Source organism: Camelus bactrianus, chromosome X (assembly GCF_048773025.1).
Source record: "Camelus bactrianus isolate YW-2024 breed Bactrian camel chromosome X, ASM4877302v1, whole genome shotgun sequence".
Lineage (NCBI taxonomy): Eukaryota > Metazoa > Chordata > Mammalia > Artiodactyla > Camelidae > Camelus > Camelus bactrianus.
In genome coordinates, this window is record NC_133575.1 from 34,633,711 (window position 1) to 34,643,876 (window position 10,166).

At 45.5% G+C, this 10,166-nt stretch overlaps 1 protein-coding gene across 1 annotated transcript in view; it reads right to left on the reverse strand.

Moving 5' to 3' along the window:
- Positions 1–9,155, reverse strand: part of MAOB (monoamine oxidase B) — an 89,843-nt gene extending 80,688 nt beyond the window's left edge. Inside the window, exon 1 of the mRNA XM_074359929.1 lies at positions 8,985–9,155. Coding sequence (XP_074216030.1) covers positions 8,985–9,030 — 46 coding nt within the window. The 5' untranslated portion in view covers positions 9,031–9,155. The remainder of the gene's footprint in view (positions 1–8,984) is intronic.
- Positions 9,156–10,166: the final 1,011 nt, after the last annotated feature.

Consider the following 10,166-nt stretch of genomic DNA (forward strand, 5'->3'; position numbering starts at 1 on the left):
AGCTTGTTGCTTTTCATGTCAAAAACTGGAAAAGAACCCAAAGAAATGAAATAGAACTAAACATAATTATAAAGACACAATTTCAGACAGAAACCCAACTGGGATCATAGAAATCAAAAAGGAGCTCCAACTCCAAAGGATGAGGTCAGGGTTCCAAATTCACTATAAAAGAATCTTTGGAAATATTTGCAAGGTAAACACAAAGAGGGGATTATTTAGGATGGAAGGAGAGCAAATAAAACTAAGGACCTAGAAGGACACCTTCACCATTGTGCAATTCTGATAAATGAAATGAGGATGATGAGTCCAGAGTGAAACATGGCTCAGGTAAGGGATGATTAACGTAAGATCAAGAGCTTAAGCTTCTGACATGAAGTGGAAATTAACTAGAACATGACATTTAAGATGCCATTAAACAGAGACTATGGTCACATGACTAACATTTGAAAGGTCAAACCTACCTGAGGTTGCTTTCTGATTTTGCCCTCTCCCTCACAAAACAACAGGTTTCAATGACAATTTTTACATTACCAAATAGGATGAACTATTCACTTTGTGTTTGAGATTGCCCAAGATGTGTTTGCCATTTAGTAAGCTGGGTCACCACCCTTAGGAATAAAATCTCTTTGATTTTATTTTTTTTAAAAAAAAGGAAAATTTGAAATACAGTCAAGTCCTTCAATTCCAAATACAAAACTTCAGGGGGGAAACATTAATTACTTTTTGGTGATACTTCTTTTCTGGGTATGTTTCAGCAAGATAGAAGAAAGGAGACTGTACCATTGAAGAACTTCCCTTTTCATTCTTGCCTCCTCTCTCCCCCTTTCTCTTGCAAGCTGTCTTGAGCTTCAGGATAACCCAATTCATGATAATCAGCTGATCACCTCTCAATCTGTCCCTGAATTTCTACCCATCCCTTGGCTTCCTTCTAGGGTTGCCCTCTTGCACCTATCGGGCACACCACTGTCCACCCTATCTTGACAGCAAAAATTGTCAATGCTCCCCTATTTCCAATCACAGAAAACCGAAGCTAACTCACTATGCTTTTCAATGTTTCATTGTTTGATCCCACCCTCCTTCTTCTAACTTTATTACCCAAGTCTCCCCATCCTCTTAGTCTAGACTTGCTGCATTTTCTACCTTCCTATAAGTAGAAATATCACCTGTTAACTGGAGCCAATAGACTTATGATTTCTATTGTTCCTCCCATCTTAGGAACCTCTCTCTTCTCCACTCACCTCAAATCTTGACTGTTCTTCAGGACCTGTTCAAATTCTATTCCCTTAATGAAAACTTCGCCAATTCCTGGGGTCTTCAGTGATTTCTTCTATCTAACTTAGTCCTTGGGTCCCACAATACAGAACTCAATTCAATTATTTATTATTTCTAGTAATTTCTTATTGCTTGTATGTGCTGGTCTTGTGCCTCCAATTGCATTTTAAGTTTTCTGAGGGTAAGAACTTGGTCTTACTCTTTTTCTATATCTAAGTAAACAGACACATGCTGACTCTAGAACATTGCTTACTGGGATTTGGTTTTATGCAGTGTGGTTATTTACTGAATTAACTGAAGATGGACCCATTGTGCGAACTTGAAAGTAGAAACAGCGCATTCGAAATATTGGTAATTTTTCTCTTCCACCCAGCATTATTTGGTCAGGTTCTTGGTCCAATCACATTTCCTCCTGAGGGTTCATCCCCCAGGGCAGTAATTTTATTCAAAAGAAGTGGCTGTGAGGCCTGGAATCAGCTCTTTGGTGTCTCTTGGTCTGCTTTTCCTTGGACGGAAAACCAGACGCTCTCATCAGTAGGTAAAACTCTAAAGATGATCTCATCTTCAGTCACCAATGTTTCTATTAGAGAAAACTTTTTTGGGGGGCTCAGAAGAAGTTTATGTGATCTGGATGTTCAAAGTGAGGAAAGAATTTTATACCATTATCAAGGGAAATCATGACTTTCATTCAGAGACATTACTGAAAAATGAAGCCTAACAAACTTGGGGCCCTTGCGAAATGGGAACGCTGCACATTGAACCTGAGCAAATCTCCGGTGCATTTTTATGGGGACAAAAACCCTCACTCTGAACATGACCTCTCAACTGAGCCCATTTTGGGGATGGAGACAAGTATTTGATTTTGTACGTTTCCAGGATCCCCTCAGTTAAGTACTGCCTGTTAGTTTGTAAAAATGATAAAGTTAATGTTATTGAACATTCCAGAAGGTAGCCCCAAGGCCATCATTCCTCATTTGACACATAGATCTGGAGGCTGAGGAAACAGGTAACTAGTCCAAGCTACACAGTTAAGGACACGGGTCTGAATCCAGGATCTGACCTCAAGCCTTGGGCTCCAGAGTCCTTGCATTTAACTTCCGTGTTACTCTGCTTCCTCTAGGAGGTGAAAGGTTAACTCCATTCTTTCAATAGATTTTGGGTTGTGGGGCCTACTTTTCCTGGTTCCAAAGCCTATCAAAGCCCATGATCGTCATTAAGGGATTCGATTAATTTCATTCAATTTCTGGGAGTTAGGGTAAGCCGGTTTCTTTGCTAAACGCCAGAGATCGGGAGATACATTATACAAAGTCCCTGATTTTAAACAGCCTATGATCAGGTAAGGGTTCACAGCTGCTTAAACAGGTAATTTAAATTAAACATGGTAAATGAGATACAGTAATAGAGATCCACATGGAACACTGCTAAGACTGTAAGCATAATGTCCACCAAATCCAAAGATGACACTAAAGTTAGTGGTAGTTCTCACATGGAATCACATGCAACTGTACACATTTCGTTTGTCTCAAGTAGTGATGACATCTGCCACTATACTATGATCTTGTCACCTGTAATAACTTAATATTTACTAATTTTAAACGTCCTTTAAACTGCAGAAGTTCTAATTCATTGTCATCAGTCGAGTGCCTGTGCACATACAGTCTGAATCTTGAGAGGAATAAGGAAATATACTAACATTAGAATTTGGTGATAGCAATCTTAGTTGTCATTCGTGATGTCTGGAGAAACACTTGAAGCTGAAACATTATATGGACTTCATCATGCCAATAGACCGTGAAAATGCTACTAAGGTCCAAAACATTAACGAAATAAGTTAGACACTAAATGATCTCTTCAAGTTCATAAGATAAATTTGACGCAGAGGCCACCTGAGTATTTATTGTCAAAAATGCAGGAATCATTAGAACAGCTGATTGTTAGTTATAAGCTGAGGATTTTTAAACAAACTTTGATGACATATATATCAGTTGCATTACTAAAATGCTCTTAATGTGTGTGTCTTTCCAGCCATGTCAGTGTGAAGCAATGATAGCAAAACAAATTCTAAGTTATTGTTACAGAGACAGTGGCTGCCCTGATGTTGGGTAAAGGTTAAGAGACTGGAATTACCTTCTCCTGCAATAACATTTTCAGCAGTGGTAGATCACAGAGGTTAAGAGCAGAGTGTTTACCCTGGTTCCACCACTAACTAGCGGTGCCACCTTAGGCAAAATTGATACCCTTTCCATGCCTTGGTTTTCTCATCTGGAAAACAGGGATACTAAAGCTATCTACTTCAAAAAGTGGATCAGAGGATTAAAAGAGAAAATGCCTACAAAGTGCTTGCAATGGGGCTTGGCTTCCAGCAAACACACAGGGAGATCTTGGCTATTACTGTTACCAGGCTGACAAAGTGGCCACTAATCCAAAGTGTCAGTGTGCCAGTCGACTCCACCATCAAACTTTGGGTTGAGGAGGTTGCCAGTGGTTGTGCACACACATGCATTGGCTAATACACACACACACACACACACACACACACACATACACACACACACACTCATGGAATATTATCCTGTAACAAGGATGCTGCTTTGAAGCCCTATTTTCTTGGCTTCTGTATGATTTATTAACACAGCTGATGCAAGAAAGCCAGCAGCTAAATTGAAAGAAAAATCATAAACTCCAATCATTTAAAATCTGTGTTGAAGAGATAAACATGTCGGAAATTCTAAACGCAGAACACATTTCTGCATGAAGACTTTGAATTCATTTGGTGCCCAGCAGATGCTAATAGCACCTCTCTGTTACTCAATTTAACATATAAACATATAAACAGCACTCAACATGCTGGCTCTTGTAGTATTTATTATTATGCAAGAATTAACATTATTAAATAAATAAATAATATTCCCACTTATTAGTCATGCATTTTTTTAATTATTATTATCATTAAGACAGGACTCAGGTGGCTGAAATGAGGACCAGGTCAGAATCGGAATAACAGCCAGGCTGGGGTAGGGATGAAATACAGATCTATGGCTGCCAAAATTTCTCCTGATGAGGAATCCAGTGGATCCCAGAGCCCGGGGTGAGCCTGAGCTCCTCAGGCCCCTCACTGGAGGCAATAAAGGGATAGGCTGGGGCAAGGCGAGGCTGGAACCAGGCAGGTCCCTACCGATGCCTGCATGTAAAACTCGCATCCTGTTGCCACCTTATACATGCCTCACAGCAAGAAAAATGACTGGTTAGCAAGGAGGAAGAAGAGATTACACAGAGATGCCTGCCTCCACTCTCACAGATTAAAAAACCCTGGAAGCCAAAAAAGGGTGTATTTTCCAAAAGGTACAAATGGAAGCCATAATGACCACTGTGTACCTTACTTCCTGCGCATTCTTTCTAAACAACGTCTCCACCAATAAAGGCACCGGGAGTCCCATTTCAAAGATAAGGCAGCTGAAGAGCAGAGGCGTGATGGAAATTTTAAGGTGACACAGTAGTAAGTGCAGGAAATGGGACTGATAACGAGTCTGTTTGATGTGTGATGGATGCTGTTTGAACACTGCCATACTGCCTCTCTCCAGCCTCTCCTTGACTGGGCTGTACAAATTTCCAAGCACTTCTGTACAATTACTATTTTTTTAGAACATTCAGGTGGGTCATAGGAGCCCAGGGGAGTTCTTCATCTTTCTTCATCAGAGATGAGGAGGGGGCTTTGTCATTAACACGCAGGCCACATCTGCCTATCTGTCGTGTCCCTCAACTCATGACCCCTTCTGGGCCCTCTCTGTCGCCCCCTGCCCAGGCCAGTCCCGCCAGCCCGCAGCATGCTTGCCCTCCTGGCCGCACGGATCACCTCCCAGGTGTCAGTTACCATCTGGAAGGCTGACTTCGACTCTTTCAGGCTCTTAGCCAAGTTCCTGCCACCCTCAGATGGCCAGATCTCCTCCCTCAAGCCTGGAAAAAAACATGTTCTCCTTTCTGCTTCATGTTTCCCTTTTTTAGCTTTTATTTGGAGCCTTGAGCAAGCGCCATTTCAGAATTGCAAAAGATAGTTTCCATGGTTCTACCAAAACCAAACATTAAAGCCGAGACTCAGGACAGAAGCAATACGCTGCTGTCCAACTCCATGTGGGAAATGCCATCACTCTGCCAAGTCTCCAGAGATGACCTGCTCCTTGGGTGAAAGAAATTTGAGTATGTGTGCACTTAAGTACTACACACATTTCAAAAAAGCTGTTCTATACTTGCCTTGGAATTTTTCAAACATTAAAAAAGAAAGTTATAGATTAACCAGCTGTACCCCCAGTACATCTTTGCTTATCCCAAAGGGAGTGATTAAAATTTGCTGACGGCTTTGAAAACTATCAGAGAATTGCCAGAATGTCCCAAGTTTAATAATTAACAAAGTTAAAAAACCAGAGTCGAATTCTAGACTTTTAAACCATTGCGTCGGTCACCTACTGGTTCTAAAACTCCGATTTGATCACTTTCCCCATTCTCAATATGATTTGGCAGGAAATGCAAAAGTGAATGGGTGTGAATTTCAGATCCAGTCAGTTGCTACTTTGTTGGTGTAAAGTAAAAGTTCGTTAATTCAACACATTTATTGGGTGCTAACTGGGTCAGGCAGAGCCCTGGAGTTGGGGGTTAGGAGTTCTCTAGGAGAAAAAGAGACACCTCCCCGGGGCTCTAGAGACTTACAGCCTACTGGAGGACAAAGCTGTTGGCTGAGAAATTATACTAATATGTGAACAATTAAAAACTCATGGCAAAGAACAAGATGGCAGAGGGAAGTTAAACAAAGGCATCGAATCCCATTGGGAGGGATTTGGGAAGGGAAGACTGCCCCAGGGAAACGACACCTGAGCTAAGATCTGAGGTTAACGAAGTGTTTTTCAGTTACTCAGTTTCTTCATCTCTCTCATCAAACTATAGAGAATGACTGAAACATCTCCCTCCCTGTGGAGGGGGTAAGCACCCTCTCATCCAGTTCTGCCCTGGGCATCCCCTCTTCTCTCTCCACTCTCGGTTTGGGTCATTTCAGATGGCTTCAACTAAAACTGCTCTGTCACACAAATCTGCAAGCCCAGCTTCTTCCTTGCCTTTCCACCTGCTAGACATCTCTCCCTGGGCATCCTCCCAGCACCTCCAACTCTAGATCTTTCCTCCAAACTTGCTCCTCTTCTTCCGCATGTCCCACTTTTTGCATCACCATATTCTCGTCACTTGAAACATGTCACTCTGTGAATGAAAAATTCTCAGTGGCTGTTCATCATCCACAGAAGGAACTAAATCTTTTGGGATGATATACAAGGCTCCCCACAAGTCCCCCCAACTCTCCACACTGAAGTTCTTACGATTTCCTAACCATGCTGCAATCTTCTTTCCCATATTTGTGATTTTATATAAGCTGTTCCTTAGCTTCAAATACTTTCTTCATCCAGTCCCCTAGTGAATCCATATTCACTCCTTCAGACCTACATCAAATGTCACCGCCTCTGTGAAGTCTGCCCAGATATTCTCAGGCAGATTTCAACATTCACCTTTCATAACTATTCACCTTTCATTAGTATTAATTGTTCATGGCTCTGCCTCCCCCATCAGCTGGTTGAGTCCCCCAGGGGCAATGGCTCTGTATAATTCATCTTTCATTCCCTTTGGGATAAGGTGTGGGACAGGAAGCAAATGTTCATTGAATGAATGGTTAACCAGTGAATGAGTGGACCCCTTTTGTGGCATCTACCACTTTCTAACTTGTATTGTCTTCGGGTACCTCATCTCCCTTCCTGGATTGACAAATCTTCCGGGGCAAGAATAATGGGATTGATTTTTCCACGGTCTACCACAGCCTACCCTAATGTCTATGCCCTGAATAAATGAGCAAGACCCTCGTAAGACCTTGTGTCATACATCTGACTTTGCAATGCCATCTTCACACATATTGCCTCACTTGCCTTCTACCACCACCCTGTAATGTAGCTATGACCCTGTATGTATAATTGGTGTTATCCTCATGTAGCAGATAAAGCAATTGCATAAGGCCTGCTTTCTTGGTTTCTAGAACAATGCCCATTCCACGTAACATGCTTGAGAAGTCAGATCTACTCATCAGTCCCTTGTTTGGAGAATTTGGGGCTGAATATGGAGATTCACCACCACTGTAAAAATAGCTAAACACTTTCCATAGAAGTCTAACGTGAATAAGCTTGAGTGAGCTTGAAGCTTTAGAGCGTGAATAAGAAAAGTCAAAATAAACGGGGTGGGGAATAGAAGAATCTGACCCCATTAGACATATTTTGGGCAAGAAAAGGACTTTGGGGGACTGGAAAGAGAATCCTCAGTTTCCATAATATGGGTGCTGTGCAAGGCAGCATGGAGAAGCACCTAGTAATATTTTCTAGAACACCTAGGTAGATAAGTTTTTAAGTCCAAGTTCCTTTAGTAGAGAAGATGTCAAAAATACTGAAAGAAAACTCAGCCTTGGTCCATCTCAGCGTGCTGTTGTGATTATGCATCTGTGCACCTGGCAGGGGTGCGCTCAGGAGGACCAGGCAGACAGAAGTGGTAGCCTGAGATCTGACTCAAAGGTGAAGAAAGCTGGAGTGGAGGAGCAGGAGAGAACCAGGGGCAGCACCCAACATTCAACACCTTGGTTTCTTCTCCTGGGCAAAAGAGAGTCAGGGCACCTCTGCCCTGCAGGCCTCAAAGGGAGCAAGACGGAGTCTCGCCCCTGAGATCTGGTGAGCCCTGCTCCTGAGATCTGGTTAGGGCACATCCTAGCCCACACACCCACGGATTTTAGAGGTGTCCTAATTACTGCCCAAGCACCAGGAGGTCCTGGGGGTTTGGCCAAAGCATCCCCAGTTGTCTGTTAGCATTGCTTATTTCCACTGACCCCACTTCAAGTGATCCACCTGACCCTCCTCCTCTGAAGGTAGTTTCCCCCACTGTCCACATTCCTCTTCTGGCTTCTATTTCTGGGGGCCCCTGCTGTGCACACTGCCCCCCATGTCCCATGTTTGAGAGGGTAATTTCTGTCCCCATTCTGCTGGGCGACTTGGCCACCCTCTAACTGCGTGAAGGGGGAGGGGAATGAGAGAAGAGGCATTTGACAAGAAAGCCCTGCAGCCCCAGGTCCCAAGGCAATCATGGAACCACAGAGAATCAGGGTCAGGAGGGTCTCCGGCAATCGACTGCCCCCGGGGCGAATGCCTTGTTTCTGAACGGGGAAATGTTCAAGGTCGTTTTCCTGGTGCCAGAATAACAGCACGTAGCCGTGCACGCCTGCTCCAAGTAAGGGCGCAGAGCGTTCAGGGCAGGTTGGGGCAAAATGACTGACCTTTGCTTGGGGCAAGTGACTGACCTTTGGGACATCCCCTACGAAGAGCCCATCTCCTGCCCACTCTGTTTCTCCTCGCTTCTAAAATTCCAGCAAGCGCTGGCTTGGCAGCTTTCCGGGGGAGAAGTTCAAATTCTGGCCCCAGACCTTGAACAGACTTCCAGCCCCCGGCTCCTGTTCAGGGACGCACCAAATCCTTCCCCCAGGGAGGATTCCGGGTGCGGAACTCGGGACCCGCTAGATCCCCGCCGGCGTTTGGAGAGTCTAGGGGCTCCTGGGGGGCACCCCTCCCTCCGGCAGCCCCGCGCGCCTCCCGGGGCGGCCACTTGTCGGAGCCCGGGAGAAGGAAGGAGGGTGCGCAGCCGCGACTGACCTGAGATGCCGCCCCCCACCACGATCACGTCGCATTTGCTGCTCATGGCGCTCGCCCCTCTCCGGGTGGCCCCGGTGCCAGCCGCTCCGGTCTCTGGATCTCGGCCCCCGCCCGCTGCGCTGCCCCCGCGCACCCGCGCCTCCGCCGAGCGGCTATATTGCCCGCCCAGGGCGTCTGGTCGCGGAGCCCCGCCCGCCCGCCTACGCGCTGGCCGGTTGGAGCGCACCGCCACCGCCACCGCCACCGCCACCGCCCCCGCCCCCGCCCGGAGCTCCGCAGCGCAGACCTGGGGAGGGTGGACGCCTGGGCAGACCGGCCACCCGGGGCCTCCAAGAGCCCGTCCCCGGGGCCACCGCCCCTTGGCCTAATGCACGGTATTTTCCCATCAGCCTCCCTAGAGCGCTCCTCAGCTTGGGGGCTGGGAGGGTGGTGTGTCTTCCTCCAGCACCCCAGTTACTGGACAGGAGCAAAAGAATAGCAGCCATTAATGGAGCGCTTTTCTGCTGGCAAGCACTGTACTAAGCACTTTATGTGCATGATTCCAGTTAAACCTTACAACAGCCCATTTTACAGATGAGGAAAGCGAGATAAAGGAGTTACCGAGGGACAAAGGCAAGATAAAAAGATAAGAAATTTTTTTTAAAAGCCAAGAAGATTCCAAGACCCTCCTTCATCTACCACACAGTACTGCCATTATCTGGGCATATACCTGAGTGGAATTTACAACCCCTCTCATCCTCCTTCCAAATGCCCACTTCTCTCCCCACTTTCCTTTCTTTATGCCCACAAGGATCTCCAGAATGCTCTTCTCTAGTATTGCAAATACAACACCTAAAGACTATCTTAAACTGTCTCCTGCTTGCAAGTGAGCCAAACAGCCAACTGCTCCTGGAGCAACCCAGTATCCCCGTGTTGGGAGCTGTTGACGCAGGAGCCCAGGAAACTGGTGGTGTGAGGACGCGGCTTTGGGTGGGTGAGGCGGAATGGAATTCAGAGGGGAGTTATTTATGGCCCTGGGATGTGGGCTTTGGCTTTGCCAAACATGGGGATGATTCAACAAGATTACAGGTATTTAAGCTGAGGTAGCTCCAAATAAAACAGAGATCTATTTCTTCAGACCACTAGGAAAGCCACTCTGAGAGCTGAAAGTGGAAAGAAGCCATGTAGGCTGGCCTGTCAAGA